General features: G+C 56.0%; 1 protein-coding gene across 1 annotated transcript; it reads left to right on the forward strand.

Annotated features, from left to right (window-relative positions):
* Nucleotides 1-68: 68 nt before the first annotated feature.
* On the forward strand, nucleotides 69-19,534 carry HSF1 (heat shock transcription factor 1; the record flags this gene model as incomplete). Its single annotated transcript, XM_079722833.1, has 13 exons — nucleotides 69-185; nucleotides 14,175-14,283; nucleotides 14,598-14,734; nucleotides 14,977-15,101; nucleotides 16,374-16,449; nucleotides 16,518-16,579; nucleotides 16,667-16,763; nucleotides 16,849-16,985; nucleotides 17,066-17,335; nucleotides 17,700-17,780; nucleotides 18,522-18,627; nucleotides 18,877-18,946; nucleotides 19,022-19,534. The coding sequence occupies 13 exons, from the start codon at nucleotides 69-71 to the stop codon at nucleotides 19,225-19,227; spliced, it is 1,593 nt and encodes a 530-aa protein (XP_079578959.1). The 3' UTR covers nucleotides 19,228-19,534.
* Between the last annotated feature and the right edge of the window lie 447 nt (nucleotides 19,535-19,981).

The raw sequence follows: 19,981 nt of genomic DNA on the forward strand, positions 1-19,981 counted from the left end.
GGCGGCGCTAGCCCGGCCCTCAGCCCTTCCTCGCGATCGCTACCTCCGTTTCTCCCGCCTCGCCCGCTATGGATCTGCCCGTGGGCCCGGGCGCGGCGGGGCCCAGCAACGTCCCGGCCTTCCTGACCAAGCTGTGGACCCTCGTGAGCGACCCGGACACGGACGCGCTTATCTGCTGGAGCCCGGTGAGGGGCTGGGCGCGCCGGCCCGGGGTTTTGGGGGGCGGGCAGCAGGGCGTCGGGAAAGAGCGTCCGAGGCCGCCCCTCGTCTCTCCTGCCGCGCGCTCCCCTGGGCTGGGCAGGAAGGGCCTCTCCTCCTCGGTCTCGCGCCGGCTATGTGCGGGACAACGGCGGAAGCGCGTCTGGCCTTAGGGCAGCGCCCAGTTTCGCTGGTGAGCGTTGTGCCCAGGTGGCCCCCGTAGCTTCTCAGATGAGTTACCAGCGTGGTGGGGTCGGCAGCCTTTGGGAAGAAATCAGGACTTGGCGCAGGAATTGGAGGGCGTTACTCTAGTGGAAAAGGAAAAGGAGCGAAAACAGAAAGCAAAACGTCATAAAGTTCCGGTGGGTCTCGAGCCCCTGTCCGGAGACCAGAGCCGGGTTTCCCCAGAGCGACTTTGTTTTTCGTTCCTCTCGGGACGTCTTCCTTCGCGTCCCTGCCTCCAGTTGCCTGGCAGCAGGCTCGTTTCCGTGGTCTGACCCTGCAGACCGGACAATTCGGGCTTGCAGAGGTACAGCAGAGACTGTCTGGAGTTGCGGCTGAGAATCTGCCATTCACGTCCGGGCTGTGACGTCGTGTCCGGGGAAGGCCGGAGCCATAGCTCAGGGCCGGCAGATGGGTGGCCTAGGCCGCCCTGGGCTGCGGAGCCTCTGGGCGCCTCCAGACGGGCTTGCTGTCCTGAGGGCCCGGACGCTGGCTTTCTCAGACTCTCCTAAGTACTTCTCTTTCACAGTCTTAAGCCCTTAGGAACGAGGAACAGTCAGGTCAGAAGCGAGCCCAGAACTGGAGGCTGGGTCCTCTCGTTCCCGGGCTGTCTGTTTGCCGAAGCTCTGCCTCGAGAGGGGGAGAGGGAGTAAAGAGACTAGAAACCCTGCAGCGTCCTTGTGGGGGACTCTTTGTGTTGGTCCAAGTAACACGTCCGTGTGGCGCTCTCCGTTCCCACTGCTTGTCTCCGCAGTGGTGGGGGCCGTGCTCTCCTGCGGCCTGTCCTGTTACCGCCGTCCCTTCGCTGCAGGCCTTGAACTTCGCAGACCCAAGGAAATGACCCCATGTTTCTGTCATTATCCTTCCTTCTTCCTCTTTCCCCTTTCCCCTAACTCCCAGGCAGCACTCTTGCCCGGTTTGGGCAGGGGCATCAGAGACCTTTGGGGATGTTCCGAGCTTAGTCCTACTGGGGTGATCGCCCCACCTTTGACCTGCTCACTGCTTCTGCTTAAAGATCGTGAGGCAGCGGGCAAAGCCCCACCAGCGAGTTCTCCAGGTCCCACTGCCTGTGCTCTGGGCAAGGCCTTGGAGCAGGAAAGCGGGAACCATCAAGCCTGAGACAGCCTCGTTCACAGTGGCTGCACCATCCGCCGGCCCTGCTGGCACTTTCTTCCCGGGGGGTCGAGGGGTGCTGGCTGGAGCCTGCGCATTTGAGCCCCCCTGGTCTGTCCACAGGCCGAGCAGGGTGTGCTTGGTGCAGGAGGCAGTGGGCGGGCTGGCACTGCCAGGCAGGACAGAAACGGAGCCCTTTTCTGAGTTGGGCAGGGGCTGCAGAGCTGCCCAGCCCCGAGAAAGGAGACAGCCCCCTGCCTGAGGCCTCAGTGATGCCCACACAAGCCCCGGGCCTCTGTCAAAAAGTCCTCATGGAGACTTCTGCAGACTTGCAGCCCAAAGTCCAGCTTCCAGAGACCTTGGGAGGTTCTGGCATCTGTGCTCTCGGTGCCTTCCCGCTTGTGCTGGAAGTTTTCTCCCCATTCTGCCAAGAGGACCCTCCCAGCGTTTGACCCGGGGGACCAGGGAAAGGCGGTGGTGGGGTGGCTGACCCTCAAGGCTGAGTAATGGGGGTGGGGGTGAGGGGTGGCTTCCGGCCCCAGAAACTCTGGCCGGGGGGCCAGTCCGGCAGTGTTGTGCGTTCTCTGCACAGCCCAGGGGACGGCCAGCAGGTCGCTGCCCAGAGAGTCATGTTGGCTCCCCCGCTTCCGGAACCCCTGCCAGTTACCGATGTGCTTGGTGTGGAGCCACTGCTGAATAGGCCGGGGCTGCCCTGCAGGACCCGAGGCCCCGCCGCCCTCGGGGGGGAAGCTGGCGAATGCAGCGGCTCTCCTGACCCCACTCCCACGGGACAGGGATGGGGAGAGGGAGTGCATAGGTGAAGGAGGCTCTTCTTTTTAGGCTGCAGGCACTTCGAGGCCCTAAGAGCGAGGGCCTTTTTCGCCTAGGATGGCCCATGTGAGCACCGGCGGTCAGAGGGTCACACTGGAGGGACTGGCTGGAAAGCAGTCCCTGCAGTCAGGTCGCCAGCTCCCTGTGAGACCGACCCTTCGAGGAGGGTCCTGGTCGCACCTGGCCAGTCCGAGCTGGCCAAGGACCGTTTTCGGGGCTCCCACGACAGGCAGGGCTGCCCCTCCTCCCGGCCCAGGAGCCAAGTGGGCCCCAGCAGGCCCTCCGCCCCGCCCTCGGGGATGGGCAGTGGCCCCGAAAGGCCGGAGGTGCACCCGGTGCAGGCTGTGAGGGGCGCTGGGGGCCTGGAGGCTCCTGGCGCCCCCTGCACCTGCCAAACAGGACATGGCTGTCCCTACCCAGTCCCTCTGCGCAGCAGGAGGCCCAGCCCCTCGGGTATCGGTTCCCCTCCTTCCACAGCCCCACGTGGAGGGGACAGCCGGCCTTTTAGAGACACGGGAACTGAGTCCCAGAGACATCAGGAAACAGACGAAGAGCTGGGGGATGGCTGAGCAGGACCCGAAGTCCACGGTCTCTCGCTCACCTCTGGAGCCAGAGGCGTCCAGCTCTGGCTCACGCCTGCCCTCGCCACACTCCGTGTCTCCCGGGTAGAGGGCAACGTGAGGCCTCCACCTGTGGGGTCCAGGCTCCAGCTCCACCCCACCTGCTTGCTTTCTTTTTTTTAAAAAAACAAAATAAATTTATTTATTTATTTGTTTATTTATTTTTGGCTGCCTTGGGTCTTCGTTGCTGCGTGCAGGCTTTCTCTAGTTGTGGCGAGCAGGGGCTACTCTGTTGCGGTGCACGGGCTTCTCGTTGTTGTGGCTTCTCTTGTTAGGGAGCATAGGCTCTAGGCACGTGGGCTTCAGTAGCTGTGGCTCGCGGGCTCTAGAGCGCAGGCTCAGTAGTTGCGGTGCACGGGTTTAGTTTCTCCGCAGCACGTGGGATCTTCCCGGACCAGGGCTCGAATCTGTGTCCCCTGCATTGGCAGGTGGATTCTTAACCACTGCGCCACCAGGGAAGCCCCTACCTGCTTTCTTAGCTTGACCCCAGCCACACTCGGACTAACCAGTACTTGGTGCTCATAAGATTGTAGTTTGTGTTTTCACACGAGAATCCCCTTTCCCCTTCCGTAGAGATATACAGGTATGCGTGTAGATGGATGGATGGACGGATGGACGAGACAGGCAGAGACCTATAAACGGCGGGCTGTGTGTGTGGCCTCCTGTCTCTTTCCTCCCTTCACGGTCCTGGGGTGGGCAGGGGCTGGTGAGGAGGGGCACAGGGGTCTCGGAAGGGGCTGGAGGGAGGGTAGATGGGCACAGCACACCTGAGCCTGAGCCTGCCTGGTTCCACTGGGCCGTGTGCACACAGAAGTCTTTTTTAAAGGACTGGAGAGGGGTCAGCAGGGTCCATAGGACCCACCCTGGAATGAGCGGTCAGCTCCTGTCGGATACCACAGGCGCCGGGCTAAAGACCCCAGAGCTGCACCTTTGGCTGCAGGGTTTCCTGGAGATCTGCAGGGCTCGCAGGGCTGGCTTCGCAGGCTGTGGAAGGAGGGAGGCCGGCTCCCTGAATGTTTCCCGATTCTGGAGGTGCTGGCAGCGGCCCCACAGTCTCCTCCCACTGGGAGGGCCCAGGCAGTTACTGAGTCAAAAGTCACCCGTGTGCAGATGTTCAGCTGGGCCTGGAGACCCAAGCACGGGGCTGGCGGCTGGACGTGAGTGGGGAGGCTCTGGTCATGGGGCCTGTGCTGCGACCCTGAGCAGAAGTAAGAAAATGACATGAGGACAGTGCAGATGGTCCTCTTCTCGGTTGAGGACAAGACGAAGGCCGGGGAGGGGACCGAAAGCGAGCTCCCCTCTGCACCCCACCTTGTGCCTCCCATGTCCTCCCGCCAGGCTGCGTTTCTCTGCTGCCGCGTCCACGCGGCTCTAGTGCTCACACTGCACGTGGGTGCCAGCTGCATGCCCACTGCTCCCGGAGCACATCACACACACCAGTCTCTTTGGCTGGGGGACTAAAACGGGCCTTTTCTTCTGGGAATATACTTGAAAAGTACAGGTAGGCCTCTCATGGAATTACCATGGATGCTAATCCTGTTGAGTTGTGGGCGCTTTGGGAAAATATTCAGAGACAGAGATCCTCCCTCTGTAAAAATGTGCTTACGTGCAAAACTTTGTATACGTTTCAAGTTGTTCACAGTTGTGTAGGAAATAGGGCCACAGACTCTGAATTTACAGTAAGACTTGATATTTACTAAGAACTGCACCTCAGGGGCAAGGGCATTGCTCGCCAGCCAGCAGCTGGGCAACAGCTTCTCCCTGGTCCTGCCGTATTTCCCATCACTGATTTCCGTTATATCCAAGGGTAAGCCAAGACTTCCTGCAGGAATGGCATGTGGTCATCAGAGGAGGAGGAGACGTTGGGTTCTGCGATGGACTCACCAGAAGGCCCTCTCAGCCTTCTAACAGGCCTTAAGGTCAGGCTGGCAGGACACATTCAACATGGACTCAACCCACCAGCAGTGTTCAGGTTAGTTAAACAGGGAGGACCGGTGAGCCCTCCAGCTGCCTGTAGGCTTTCTGTCTGGAGGCAGTGTTCAGACTCTGAGAGCCTGGCCTTTGGAGAAACTGAGACAGCCAGAATTTGCAAGACCTGGTACCAGAGAGGAGGAGCTGCACGTGAGCCCCTGCGGATCTTGGTCAAGTGCTGCTTTGCCCATCCATGTGGGGAGCCTGGGAAGCCGCCCGAGAACTTCCAGCGAAAGAACAGCCACTGAGGAGCCGTGTGGGGAGCGATCACCAGGCTCACCTAGAGTTGGTCGAGTCATCCGATTCCTCACAGCCAGAGCGGAGAGACCACTCTAACATACAGAGCCTTTCACGGACCTCAGAACAGCCACGGCTTGAAAGTGGGGCTGGATTAGCCCCAGAGAAAAGGCTACCCGAATGCAGTGTAAACAAGCTTAAAAACAAGCCTTAAAAGGATCAGGCTGGGCTTCCCTGGTGGCGCAGTGGTTGGGAGTCAGCCTGCTGATGCAGGGGACACGGGTTCGTGCGCCAGTCCGGGAGGATCCCACATGCCGCGGAGCAGCTGGGCCCAGGAGCCATGGCCACCGGGCCTGTGTGTCTGGAGCCTGTGCTCCGCAACGGGAGAGGCCACAGCGGTGAGAGGCCCGCGTACCACACACACACACACACAAAAGGATCAGGCTGATCCTTTCCTGCAGAACTGAGGGTGCAGTGCTCTTGAAAGGAAGACAACTAAACTCAGACACAATGTAGTAAAATTCTTCTTCCAGGATCTAGTCAAAACTAATAGATGATCCACTTGTCATGAGAATGTGACCTGTAACAAAGAAGGGAAGAGTCATAGTAACAGATCCAGGTGTGATGGAAGTGGCGAGCAAGGACATTAAAAGAGTTATTAAGATTCTCTGTGCTCAAAGAAGTAGAGAGAAAACAGCAGAAGAATTCCAAATTATTTCTGTTGACTTCCTTCAAAGAGGTGACACGTAATTCCTACCCTTCAGTGTTGGCTGCACACAAGACTTCCTTCTGAGGAGTACAGGAGCGGGTGGGGGGAGAGACTGTACGGTGGAGACACCTGACAGGCCTCCGCCAGCAGTGATGAGTCATGTTGACGGGTGTGCCCTGATGTGCTGTGATGGGCAGTGCAAGCCACCTCTGTGGTCTTCCTCTCCAAAAACTTCACGTAACCCCAACTCATCATGAGGGAAAAACATCAGACGAATCCAAGTTGAGCAACATTCTACACAATACCAGCCTAGTCCTCCTCAAAACTGTCAAGGGCATCAGGAACCAGGAAAGTCTGAGCCTGTCAAGAATGACGTAAGAAGACGTGAATGTGATGTAATGTCTCGGATGATGTCCCGGAATGGAAAGACCTATTAGGTAAAAACTAAGGAAATCTGAACAAAACGGGGACTTTGGTTAAAAATAAACTACCAATATATTGATTCGTTACTTGTGGCATACGCACTAATGCAGGGTGTTAATAATAGGGAAACTGGGCGTGGGATATATGGGAACTCTGTACTGTCTAGCTTTTCTGTAAATCTAACTTTCTAAAATTTAAAGCTTGTTTTTATAAATTACTGGAGGGGATTAAACAGCAGATTAGAAACTGCAGAAGAAAAGATCACTGAACACTAGACTAGCAAAAGAAACTATGCACGGTGATCACAGAGAGGAAAAAAAGACTGAAAAAAGTGAGCAGAGCCTTATGGGGATAATGTCACGTGGTCTGACACACAATTTAAGTTCCAGAGTAAAGGAGGAACGAGAATTTTAGAAATACTGGTTGAAATTTTCCCCAGTTTTTTTTTTCTCTGAAAGCTGTAAACCCACAGATCCAAGAATTTCAATGATTCCCAAGGAAGATAAAGCACAAAAAAACGATAACCAATGCACATCACAATCAAATTGCTGAAAACAAGTGGTGAAGGGAAAATCTTAAAAGCAGCCAGAAAAAGAAAGGAAATTGCACATGGAAGAATAGGATAAGAATGAGACTGACTTCCGATCAGAGACAGCATGAGGCCTGGGACTGGAAGGGGCCCTGTAGGCGGAAGTCGGGTCAACACTCAAGACCTAGTGTAACTCACCACATCAACAGAATGGGGAAGAAAAGCCACACGATCTTCTCAACAGAGGCAGAAGAAGCATTTGACAAAATTCAATATCCATTTCATGATAAAAACTCAGCAAGGGACTTCCCTGAGTGGCTCAGTGGTTAAGAATCCACCTGCCAGTGCAGGGGACATGGGTTCGATCCCTGATCTGGGAAGATCCCACATGCTGCAGAGCAGCTAAGTCCCTGTGCCACAACTACTGAGCCTGCGCTCTAGAGCCCGCAAGCCACAACTACTGAAGCCCGCGTGCCTAGAGCCCGTGCTCCGCAACAAGAGAAGCCACCACAATGAGAATCCCACGCAGCACAACGAAGAGTAGCCCTCACTCGCCACAACTAGAGAAAGTCCGCATGCAGCAACGAAGACCCAATGCAGCCAAAAATAAATAAATACATAAAATTTTTTTTAAAGCTCAGCAAACTAGGAAGGGAAATTCATCGATCTCATAAAAAGCTTGTACCAAAAAAACCCTACTGCTAACATTATACTTAATGGTGAAAAACTGAATACTTTCCCCAAGGCTGGAAAAGAAGGCAAGGATGTCTGCTTTTGCTGCTTTTCCTTAATATGTATTGGATGCCCTGGTCAGGCAATATGGCAAATACATAAATAAAAGACATCAAGATGGAAGTGCAAGAAGTAAAACTCTCTATTCATAGAAAACATTATTGTTTACTTAGCAAATCCCAAAGAATCTACAGAAAAGTTATTAGAACTAATGAATGAGTTTAATGAGGTCACAGGATTCAAGGCCAATATACAGAAATGGAATATATTTCTATGTACCAGTAACGAACTGTTGAAAATGGAAATATTTACAGTGCTACAAAAACCACAGAACACTTACTGGTTGTATTATCTGTGGCTGTGTAACCAGTCACCTCCAAACTAACTGCCTAAAACAACAAACCCTTGTTATCTCCCAGTGTCTGAGAGCCATGAGCTGGCTGCCTCAGGATCTCTTGTGAGGGTGCAGTCATCTCAAGACTCAGCTGGGGGGACTTTCCTGGTGGTCCAGTGGTTAAGACTTCGCCTTCCAATGCAGGGGGTGCGGGTTCGATCCCTGGTCGGGGAGTCAAGGTCCCACATGCCTCTCAGCCAAAAAAACAAAAGATAAAACAGAATTAATACTGTAACAAATTCAATAAAGACCTTGAAAATGGTCCACGTCAAAAAAATCTTAAAAAAAAAAAAAAAGGCCTCAGCTGGGTGCTGGCAGCCTCAGTTCCTCACCCTGTGGACCTCTCCTTAGGGCTGCTTTCAGCATGTCACCTTGCCTCTCCCAGGGCAAGCAATCTGAGAGAGCAAGAGCCCAAGGTGGGCTTGTAATGTGTTCTCAGATACCATCATGTCTGCTGGATGCTGTTGGTCATAGAGAACATTCCTGGTAGATGATGGAATGGGACAGCACAAGCTGTGGACTCCTGGAGGTGGGGATCCTTGGAGGCCATCTGTAGGCTAGTTATCATGGGGTAAATCTTGCAAAATGTGTGTATGTATATACACACACACACACACATACACATATATACGTGTGTAATTTATTCATTGAAAACTATAAAACATGGCTGAGAAAAAGACGTAAGTAGATTCCACACAATCCCAGTGAAATCCAAGCAGAAATTTTTGTGTGCACCAACCTTCAGTTTATATGAAAAAGCAAAGGACAGAGAATAGTCAACCTTTTTTTTTTTTTAAGGAGAACAAAGTTGGAAGACTCACACTATCCGATATCAAGACATACTGTAAAGCTATAATAATCAATACTGAGTGATATTGGCATAACTGTAAACATACAAATAAGTGGAACAGACTAGAGAGTCCAGAAGTAGGCCCACCCATTCAAGGTTGTTTGATTTTTGACAAAGATGCCACTGTAATTCAATGGAGGAAGAACTGTCTTTTCAACAAGTGGTGCTGGAATAATTGGACTTCCACAAGCACAAATGTGAGCCTGTCCTGTGTTTAGTACTATATACAAAAATTAAATAGATTGAAATATAAGAGCTAAAACTGTATAACTTCTAGAAGGAAAAAACCAGGACACAAATGTTCGTAACACTTAGTTAAAATAGCCAAAAACAGGACACAACCCAAATGTCCATTAACTGGTGAGTGGAAGACAAACTCTGGGACATCCCTACAATGGAATACTACTCAGCATTTAAGAGGAACAAACAGCTTACCCTTGCAACACTATGGCTGCATCTCAAAGGCATTATGCTAAGTGAAAGGCTACGTACAAACACAAAAGGCTACATACCCTGTGATTCCACTTACATGACATTCCAGAAAAGGCAAAACTATGGGGACAAAAGATCAGTGGTTGCCTGGGGATGAGGGAGGGGGTTGACGGCAAGGGGACGTAGGGGTGATTTGGGGGGTAGATGGAAATGTTCTCTGTTCCTCGCCTGTGCGAGTAAATAGCTGTGTGTCAGAAATGGAGAGTTGTTCACTTAAAATGGTAAACTGTATATAGATTATAGGTTCCTTTTCAGAGATATGGAGGTACATCCCAGACGGCCAGCCGGGTGGAGACACCCAATCAGTCAGCAAGGGTAGAGCTCAGCAAGCAGTCTGGCCTAGGGTGAGACAGGATGTGCTTGAGGTCGTGTGGGTGAATGGTAGATGCCACATGGGGAGATTGAGGCACAGTGGCAGCCTGCAGATGCCACCGTCAAGACTCGCAAGAGTGCAGCCTCCAGAGGAGTGTTTTCCCTCATTTTCCATCTGACAGGATATCCATCTGTGCTACAGACATTCCCCAGCAGTCCACCAAACTCTTCCTGTCTGAAAATGTGTGAGATCCACATAAAGCAGTGCTAAAAGGGAAATAAGAATGGCTTCTGGGCTTCCCTGGTGGCGCAGTGGTTGAGAGTCCGCCTGCCGATGCAGGGGACACGGGTTCGTGCCCCGGTCCGGGAAGATCCCACATGCCGTGGAGCAACTAGGCCCGTGAGCCATGGCTGCTGAGCCTGCGCGTCCGGAGCCTGTGCTCCGCAATGGGAGAGGCCACAACAGTGAGAGGCCCACATACTGCAAAAAAAAAAAAGAATGGCTTCTGAGCTTCCACGTTAAAGTAAAAAAGAGCAAAATAAGCCCAAAGCAAGCAGAAGGAAGGAAATAGTAAAGACAACAAAAATCAATGAAATTGAAAACAGTAAAACATGATAAATGAATTCAAAAGCTGAATCTTTCAAAAGATTGAGATTGGTAACTTGTGGAATGACTGACAGAAGAAAAAAGGTAAATTACTAATATCAGGAATCACAGAGGATATATCACTACAGACGCCACAGGTGGTAAGGGGATAATAAGGAAGTACTACAAACAACTCTATGCATGTAAAGTTGATAAAATGGACCAATTCCTTGAAAAGCACAAACGGCCAAAACTCACCCAAGGTGAAACATAACTATTAGTGGTCCTGAGTCTATTAAAGAGATAGAATTCCTAGTCATAAACCTTCCTAAAAAGAATTTTCAGGCCCAAATGATTAGACAAAAACAGTCCAAGAAAATTGCAGACCAATATCCTTCATAATGTCTTCTATAAAATTTTAGCAAATCAAATTTGACAGTACATAAAAAGAATAATGTCACAACAAGTGGGACTTATCCCAGGAATGCAAGGATGGTTCAAGATTTTTAAATCAATATAATCCACCATGTTAACAATCTAAAGAAGAGAAACCACATGATCATATTATTTGATTCAAAAAAAAGCATTTGACAAAATTTGACGTTCGTGATATTAAAAAAAAAATCCCTCAGGAAACTAGGAAAACTAGGGCTAGCAGGGACTTTCCTCAGCTTGATACAAAAGGATCTTTAGAAAAAAACAGAACACACACACAAAAAATCCTACACCTACTATCATACATAATGGTAAGACACTGAATGCTTTGCTCATAAGATCAGAACAAAGCACAAAGTCTGTTTTCACCAGTTCTAGCTAATAGTGTACTGGAAGTCCTACCCAGTACATTAAGACAAGAAAAAGAAATTAAAGGCTAACTGGGGTGAGGGTAATTGAAGCCCCAGTATTCTCAGCCTGCCATGCCTGGGGTAGAGCCTCCATTCTATAGGTGGGGGCAAGATGGGGAAGAGGACCCTCAGCCTCTTGGCTGCAATCACCAGGAATTTAGCCTCTTCACCTTCAAGCTGGACGAGATGAGAAATGCTGGTGGTCTGCCCCTCAGTAAGACACAGAAAGCCTTGGTTGTAAACGGAGGGGAGAGGAATCCCCACCTCTAGGCCATAGCCTCCCAGAGTGTCGTATCCATCCAGGTGAACTGGTGTGAGGAGGAGGGAGTAAGTTATGGCTAAAATGCTACAGACTCACTGTTCCTACTGAGTTTTAGGTTTTCTTGAATAAATGTTTCTTCATTTGTTATGTGTCTTTAGGACAATTTCCAGAGACTTTAGATGACTTAAATAAGCTTCATTTTTTTCTCCTTGGAGTGGTTCGCTGGATCTCCTTGAGCTGCCTTCATTTTCAAAGGATAGTTTTGCTGGATATAGAATTCTTGGCTGACAGGTTTTTTTCTTTCAGCACTTTTGGTATGTCATCCCACTGGCTTCTGGCCTGCATGGTTTCTGATGACAAATTAGCTGTTATTAGGGATTCCTTGTATATGGTGGGTCTATTATCTCTTACTGCTTTCAAGATTCTTCCTTGGTCTTTTGCTTTCTTCAGTTTGATTATGGATATCTAGATGTGAATCTCTTTGAGTTTATCCTTGGAATTTGTTTAGCTTCTTGGATATTTTTCATGAAATTTGGGGAGTTTTCTGCCATTATTTCTTCAGATATTCTTTCTGTCCCTTTCTCCCCTCTCCTTTATGCATATGTTGGTCTTTGGTGATGTACCACATTGTCTCTGAGCCCTGTTCACTTTCTTCATTCTTTTCTCTTTCTGTCTCTCAGCCTAGGTAATCTCAGTTGAATATCTTCCTTCACGTTTGCTGATTCTTTCTTATTCCTGCTTGGATCTGCTCTTGAGCCCTCCAGTGAATTTTAAATCTGAGTTGTTACACTTTTCAACTCCAGGATTTTTTTGTTGTTCATATTTATAACTTCTATCTTTATTGTTATTCTTTGTTCTAAGAGATATCATTCTTATGCTTTCCTTTATTTCTTTAGATGCCATTTTGTTTTGTTCTTCAAACATATTTCAAATACCTGATTTTAAAGTCTTTGTCTAGTAAGTCCAACATCTGAGCTTCCTTAGGGACAGTTTCTTTCGGTTGCTTTTTTCCCATGTATGGATCATTCCTTGTTTCTTTGCATGTTTCGTAATTTTTTTGTTGAATGTTGGACTTTCCATTAATATAATGTGGCATCTGTTAAACTCAGTATCAGATTTTCTACGCTTGCCAGGATTTGTCGCTGTTTCTTGTCATTGCTGTTTGTTTGTTTAGTGACTTTTCTGAACTAATTCTGGGTAGTCTGTGTTCTTTGTTGTGTGTGGTCACTGAGTTCTCTGCCCAGTTAGCTCATTGGTCAGGGAGTAAAGGGAGCAGGAATGTCCTTCAATGCCTGGAGACAGTAACCCTCCCAGCCTCTGCAGGGGACTCTGTATGTGCTGGGCGTGCCTTCACCTCCCAGCCAGGTAGTTGACACCTTGACTTTCTCCTCCACTTCCTGCTTATGCAGAGCCTCTGTCAGCCAGAGGTGAGAGGGCCTTCTCAGGTCTCTCTCAGGCGTGCACACAGCTCTACATGTGCATGTGACTTCTAGATCCCCTGGAATATTTTGGAGCTTTTCAAAGCTCCTCTTGATATCTCATTCCCCATCTCTTCCTTTTAAGTTTTCTGGTTAGCTTGTTTTTCCCCGTCTGCTGTCCACTGTCTTAGGCAGCCACAAGTTTTAAAATTGCCTCTAGATGTTTTCAACAAACATCCCTAGGGAAAGGCTTTTTATACTAAGAGAGCTTCCAGTCAAATCAAACAAAAACAGCCTTGCAAGTGGAACCTTCCAGGGAGTTGCCATACAGGCCTTGAAGGAGCCCCAGCCCCATTCTCACCCTGTGGCTGCCAGAATGCTGGTCCCCCACAATTTCAGCTGTTGGTTTTCACAGCTACGGGAAAGGAGGTGGGACCAGGGCGAGTTTGAATGCCACAGCTCACTGATCTTACTGAGATTCAACCATGTCTTGAATAAATTCTCCCCATGTTGCTGCAGTCCTTTGGGTGAGCTTCAGGGTTCTGAAGAAGTTGACTAAACATTTTTTGCTAGTTTTCTTATTGCTTCTTTGGAGGAAAAAAGCTTTAGAGGTCTCTCTTCCACCATTTCTGCTCACCTCACACTTACATCTGTTTATTGTCACGTCTTTGTCTGTGTTAAGAAGCGTTGCTCCGTCCTGGTCACTGCCACGGGGATCTTCCAGCTCTTCCCTGTCCCTCATCCCAGGGGAGGACTGCGCCCGCTCCCGGGCCCTGCCAGCACAGAGGGCTGCCTTGTCGCCCTCCCAGTAGCTTTTGGACTGAGGGCAGGAAAGAAATGAAAGAGCGGCATAGCAGTTTTGTTTTTGTTTTTGTTTTCGTTTTTTTGCGGTACGCGGGCCTCTCACTGTTGTGGCCTCCCCCGTTGTGGAGCACGGGCTCCGGACGCACAGACTCAGCGGCCATGGCTCACGGGCCCAGCCGCTCTGCGGCATGTGGGATCCTCCCGGACCGGGGCACGAACCCGTGTCCCCTGCATCGGCAGGCGGACTCTCAACCACTGCGCCACCAGGGAAGCCCAACGTAGCAGTTTTTTCATCTCTGTTTTTTGTCTCTGTTGCCAAAAGAAAAAGCTGCGTTTCTGAACATGACTGTTGTTTTCCTCCAGAGTAACTGAAATCAGGTTCCCGTTTTCTTGGCTGCCTCCGTTTGGGGTCTTGGCTGTTATTAAGGGAAATTTGCTGATTAAAGCTAGCACGAGGCCCCCTGAGGAAGGGGCCTGCAGTGCTTTGAGGTGCTTCCTGAATGGCCCTCTGCAGCCCAGGGGAGTGGGCCTCAGCAAGGGTGCTGGGTCCCAGGGCGACCTCCACCCTGGGTGGGGGCACAGCCCTCACACGGAGGCTGCTGCGTGACCCCCGCGTCTCCTGGCAGAGTGGGAACAGCTTCCACGTGCTGGACCAGGGCCAGTTCGCCAAGGAGGTGCTGCCCAAGTACTTCAAGCACAGCAACATGGCCAGCTTTGTGCGGCAGCTCAACATGTGTGAGTGCACTGCCCCAGGACCCCGCTCGCCGGCCTGGTGCAGCCCCCAGGCTCTCGCGACCCCTGGGTAGCCAGGGGCATGGCCCGGAGCCAGCACACCTGCAAGGGGAGGGCGTGTCGTGGGGGGTGTGGAGTCTCCCTGAGACTGAGACCTGGGTACCCAGCCACCTCAGGCAGGGCTCCCAAGAGGGCAGTGCTGGGCATTTCTCCACTCCCCCAGCCTCCCTCGTCCTCCAGCGGGGCGGTGGCCGTGCTGGAGTGAGGGGCTGGGTCCCCAGCCCTGAGGCAGCACTGCCCCACCCCGTCGCGTGCAGATGGCTTCCGGAAGGTGGTGCACATTGAGCAGGGCGGCCTGGTCAAGCCGGAGAGGGACGACACCGAGTTCCAGCACCCGTGCTTCCTGCGCGGCCAGGAGCAGCTCCTGGAGAACATCAAGAGGAAAGTGACCAGCGTGAGTAGCCCTCCTCCCTCCCCCACTTCCTTGGACCTCGCTCCAGGCCATCAGCAGGAGCAGCGTCCACCCCCTGTCCTGCTGGCCTGGCCTGGCCGCACCGAGCCCTCTTCCTGCTGGCAGCCCCCCCTCCATCAGCGCCCATAGCGAAGGCCCCTCCAGACCGGCAGCCCCTTGGCCCTTCCTGCTGTATCCCGCCCCCCCACCAGGCCACCTCAGTGACTGCTCCCCTGGGGACCCAGGTGTCCACCCTGAGGAGCGAGGACATAAAGATTCACCAGGACAGTGTCACCAAGCTGCTGACCGACGTGCAGCTGATGAAGGGGAGGCAGGAGAGCATGGACTCCAAGCTGCTGGCCATGAAGCAGTAGGTGCTGGGGCACCGGGCAGGGGACGTGCCGGGGCCAAGAGGCCTCCGGGGGGGCAAGCAGAGGAGGGGGAGGGGCGCCCGCCCCGCAGGCTCCGAGACACACGCTTCAGGCCTTCCGCTCTCCAGACAGACCTAGGTTCAGGCTTGCACAGCCTCCCATCCTGCCAGGTTGAACTTTCCAGAAGGTGGGGTTGGACCCGGTTCCCATGGCAGCAAGCAGAGCTGGGCCCGGGGCAGCGGCCACGCCCTTGGGCTCCTCACGCAACCCCTGAGCGCGCGCCTGGCCTCACTCAGCACGGGTGTCGCCTCTCCTCAGGCCTGGGAAGCAGGAAACGCTTTGGGTTCTTCCTGGAACCCCTGCCCCTGGGGCATGTGTGGCCACCACAGAACCAGCTCTAGGCTCCCCCGAGCCAGGACCCCTATGGAGGCTGGCTTAGGTCTCCTCCCATGTACTTGGGGCCCTGGGGACCTCAGGAACCCCAGTCCGGGGTGGCTGTCCATATCTCGGTGTGGCCTCAAAGCTGCTCAGAGGGCTGGCCGTCCTGTCCCCCAGACCATGGAGGATGCTCCTGGGCCCCGACTACTCACTTCAGGGCCCAGCAGAAGCCCCTGGCTGGGTGATACCTGGAGATGGGACCAGGTGAACTTGGCCTCCAGGACATGGACACCTCTCAGGGTGAATCTAGGAGGGTCTCTTGCACGTCAACAAGACATGCTGGGGGCTGAGCAGGGCTGGCCCCCTGGAGCGGCAGACCGTGGGCCGCTCAGGTGGCCCTTTCTGCTCCTCGAGGCCACCTCTGATCCCCTAAAGGCACAGGACAACCCCCCACATGCCACCCTGTGGCCTGCAAGCTGTACTGCCGCCTTCCCCTGGACTCTCCTCCCGTTCCCAGCCTCGGTCTAGGGAGAGACGGCCAAGGGTGGGGGCCGCCCTCAAGGCTCTGCCACCTCGACTGTGACCGAGAAAGCCCCGGGGCTCTCGGCCCAGATCCTGGGGCGCACCAGCCGGCCCTGCCCAGGTCTCCACCACAGCCCCGCTGCCCCCGCACCCGGCACCCCCGCGCATCCCCCCTCGCAGCACAACAGCGCAAGGAGGGGCGGGGCCCTGGCCGGCCCCCAGACCGTCCCACAGCCTGTGCTCGGGTGGGGATGGGCCGGCAGCTGGGCTTGTGGCGAGACGCAGTCCCCCACGGCCCTGCTTCTACCCGGGTGGGGTGGAGTGTCTGCAGGGCTCCCCGCAGCCCCCCGACGGCGCCTGGTCTGTTGCAGTGAGAACGAGGCCCTGTGGCGGGAGGTGGCCAGCCTGCGGCAGAAGCACGCCCAGCAGCAGAAAGTCGTCAACAAGGTGCGACGCCGGCCGGCAGGGCACGGGGTCCCTGTCCGCAGCCAGGCTGACCTCCTCTCCCCTTGCAGCTCATCCAGTTCCTCATCTCGCTGGTGCAGTCGAACCGGATCCTGGGAGTGAAGAGAAAGATGTGAGGCGCTAGCCATGCCCCCCTCCCGTTGGCCGCGTCCTGGGGACCGCCGAGGCCGGGACGCAGCTGACCCACCCCTCCCCACAGCCCGCTGATGCTGAACGACAGCAGCTCCGCGCATTCCATGCCCAAGTACGGCCGGCAGTACTCCCTGGAGCACATCCACGGCCCGGGGCCCTACTCGGTGAGCAGCGAGCAGCGGGCGCCGCGCGGGGCGGGGCGTGAGGCGGCGGCAGGCGCTGCATGTGGTCACCTCCCTCTGGTGGCAGGCTCCGTCCCCGGCCTATAGCGGCTCCAGCCTCTACCCTCCAGACGCTGTTGCCAGCTCCGGACCCATCATCTCCGACATCACCGAGCTGGCCCCCGGCAGCCCCTTGGCCTCCACGGGCGGGAGCGTAGCCGAGAGGTGGGCCCGGCGCCTTCCCAGCAGGCGGGAGCGGGTGGGGCTCGCGGAGGCGCCCGCTGACACGTGCACCCCCCGTGCAGGCCCCTGTCCGGCAGCCCCCCGGTTCGAGTCAAGGAGGAGCCCCCCAGCCCACCTCGGAGCCCCCAGGCAGAGGATGCCAGTCCCAGCCAGCCGTCCTCCGTGGTGGAGACGCCCCTGTCCCCGACCGCCCTCATTGATTCCATCCTGCGGGAGAGCGAGCCTGCGCCGGCCGCCTCGGCCCCGGCCCTCACCGATGCCGGGGGCCGCCCCGCCTCGCCCCGGCCTGCCTCGGCCCCCGAGAAGTGCCTCAGCGTAGCCTGCCTGGACAAGTGAGTGCCGTCCGCTCACCCGCCAGCCTCTGGAAGCACGGCCGGGCCTCTGGCGAGGACTGTCCGCAGGGCTGGACACGGGCGGCCCTCAGGCCTGCGGCTGAGGGCTTGCTGGGGATGAGCTCGCGGACCTGGCCCTGAGCACAAAGCTCAGGGCTGGGGAGGGAGGCAGATGCCAACCAGGTGATCCCACGGCCCTTCCACCGCAGGAGCCCAGGCGTGTGGCCAGGCCGCCCTCTGCTGCAGCAGGCTGCTGGGTCCCTGTGTCTGTCCTGCCGCCCCAGAGGTGGGCAGGCGAGGGTGGGGCTGGGAGTCTGCCCGGCCCCCACCTGCGATCGGGGGCTCTTGTCTTTCTATCTTGCAGTGTGGCTCGCGCTCCACAGACGTCTGGGGTCGCCCGCCTCTTCCCTTGTCCCTCCTCTCTACATGGCCGAGTCCAGCCAGGGTTAGCGCTGTCCCACTGGGGAGGGAGGAGGGCTCTGCCAGAGCTCGGGCCCCTCCCCAGACGTGGACCAGACCCCAGCCCGGCTGGGAGCACTCAGCCCTGCCTGGTGAACGGGCACCCTGGGCCCTCTGTGGCAGGGACTGGCCCCCCGGGCTCTGGGGCCCAAGCCAGCACCCCGAGTTGCTGACTGACAAAGGATGGCCCAGGTGTTGTGCTGACTGGCCTCCTGTAAGGAGAGGGTAGGGCCTTCTTGTTCGCAGCCGCCAGGCCCGGTCTCTTTCCTGGCAGGCACCGGGGGAGAGGCCGGCCCACCCAACGCCAAGCACGGCCCCTCGCCTCCTCCTGCTGTCTTCCGGTGCAAAGGCCCAACCTTACTGAGCCTGAAAATCTGGGCGCCCGCCCCATTCTGAGCACTGAACTCCTCCTGGGCCCTCCTGCCATCTTGGCCCAGCCTAAAATGCTGCCAGAGGCCTCACGGGGCCTCACGGTGACCGGTGACGGCGGGGCCTGAGCCACTCCCCCGGCCTGGCCAAGGATCCCGGCCACGTGCACGCTGCCCCACCGGGCCCGGGCTGGCAGCGCAGGGGGGCCCTACCTTGGAGGGCCTCCCGTGAGCCCGAGCAGGGTGGGTGGTGGCTGAGGGGAGCCCTTCTCTGGCAGGTGGGTGTGAGCGCTGGCAGGAAGGCGCCTGGGTGGGGACGCCCAGGGTGCCGCTTCACCCGATTCCCTCCCTCTGGCCAGGACCGAGCTCAGCGACCACCTGGATGCCATGGACTCCAACCTGGACAACCTGCAGACCATGCTGACGAGCCACGGCTTCAGCGTGGACACCAGCACCCTGCTGGACGTGAGTCCCGGCCCCGCCCCGCACCTGCCCGCTCCGCACCGGCCCCGCCCCGCACCTGCCCGCCCGGCTCACAGGCACGGCCTGACCGCCCTCCCTTCCCTGCAGTTGTTCAGCCCTTCGGTGACAGTGCCTGACATGAGCCTGCCCGACCTGGACAGCAGCCTGGCCAGCGTGCGTAGGGTGTGGGGGTGGCGGGGTGGTGCAGGGGAGGATCCGGGAACCCTCACCGCACTCCCTCCGCCCCAGCAGATCCAGGAGCTCCTCTCTCCCCAGGAGCCCCCCAGGCCTCTTGAAGCAGAGAGCAGCAGCCCTGACTCAGGTGAGCTGAACGTGCCCGCCCCCGCCCCGTGCCCTCGCGCCAGCGCCCTGACCTGCTCGGTGCCGCCCCCCCCAGGAAAGCAGCTGGTGCACTACACAGCCCAGCCCCTGCTCCTGCTGGACCCCGGCTCCGTGGACGTGGGGGGCAGCGACCTGCCGGTGCTCTTCGAGCTGGGAGAGGGCTCCTACTTCTCCGAGGGGGATGACTACGCAGACGACCCCACCATCTCCCTGCTGACGGGCTCTGAGCCCCCCAAAGCCAAGGACCCCACTGTCTCCTAGAGGCCCCAGGAGGAGGGCCGGCCTGCGCCCCACACCCCCACCCCCCACCCCCCAGTGCAGGGCTGGTCTCCGTAGTACCGGGCCGGCTGGGCGGGCATGGCCCCCAGTCAGCACCGAGGGCCCAGCCCCATGAGCAGCGGCCTGCTGGGGCCTTCACGGCCACACTCGGACCGACCGGTACGCGGGTGCTCACAGAATTGTACTTCGGATTTTTACACGCGAGTCCCCCCCGTTCCCCGTCTGTAGAGATACACACGCATATACACAGACGGACAGACGGACAGAGACCTATAAACGGCGGGCTGTGCGTGTGGCCTCCCTGTCTGTTTCCTCCCGTGGGGGTCCTGGGGTGGGTGGGGGGGTGGTGAGGAGGGGCACAGGGGTCTCGGAAGGGGCTGGAGGGAGGGTAGATGGGCACAGCACACCTGAGCCTGAGCCTGCCGGGCTCCACTGGGCCGTGTGCACGCAGAAGTCTTTATTAAAGGACCGGGGAGGGGTCAGAGGGCCCCTAGGAACTCCACTGCCAGGTCTGCAGCAGGTGGGACACAGGTGGGCGCGCCGTCCTGTATCTGCCCAGCAGAGCCACCTCTGCTCTGCGCTCATGTCACGAGGGGCCGGGCTGGCTTTGGCAAAAGGGAGGTGCGGGGTCTGGCAGAGGAGGGAGGGAGTAGCAACACAGCCCTGCCCCTGGGTCAGGCGGCCCCTGGTGAGCCTGTGCGTGCGGTACAGGGGGCGGGCCAGAGCGGCCCACCCG

This window comes from Hyperoodon ampullatus (genome assembly GCF_949752795.1).
Source record: "Hyperoodon ampullatus genome assembly, chromosome: 17".
NCBI classification, from domain to species: domain Eukaryota; kingdom Metazoa; phylum Chordata; class Mammalia; order Artiodactyla; family Ziphiidae; genus Hyperoodon; species Hyperoodon ampullatus.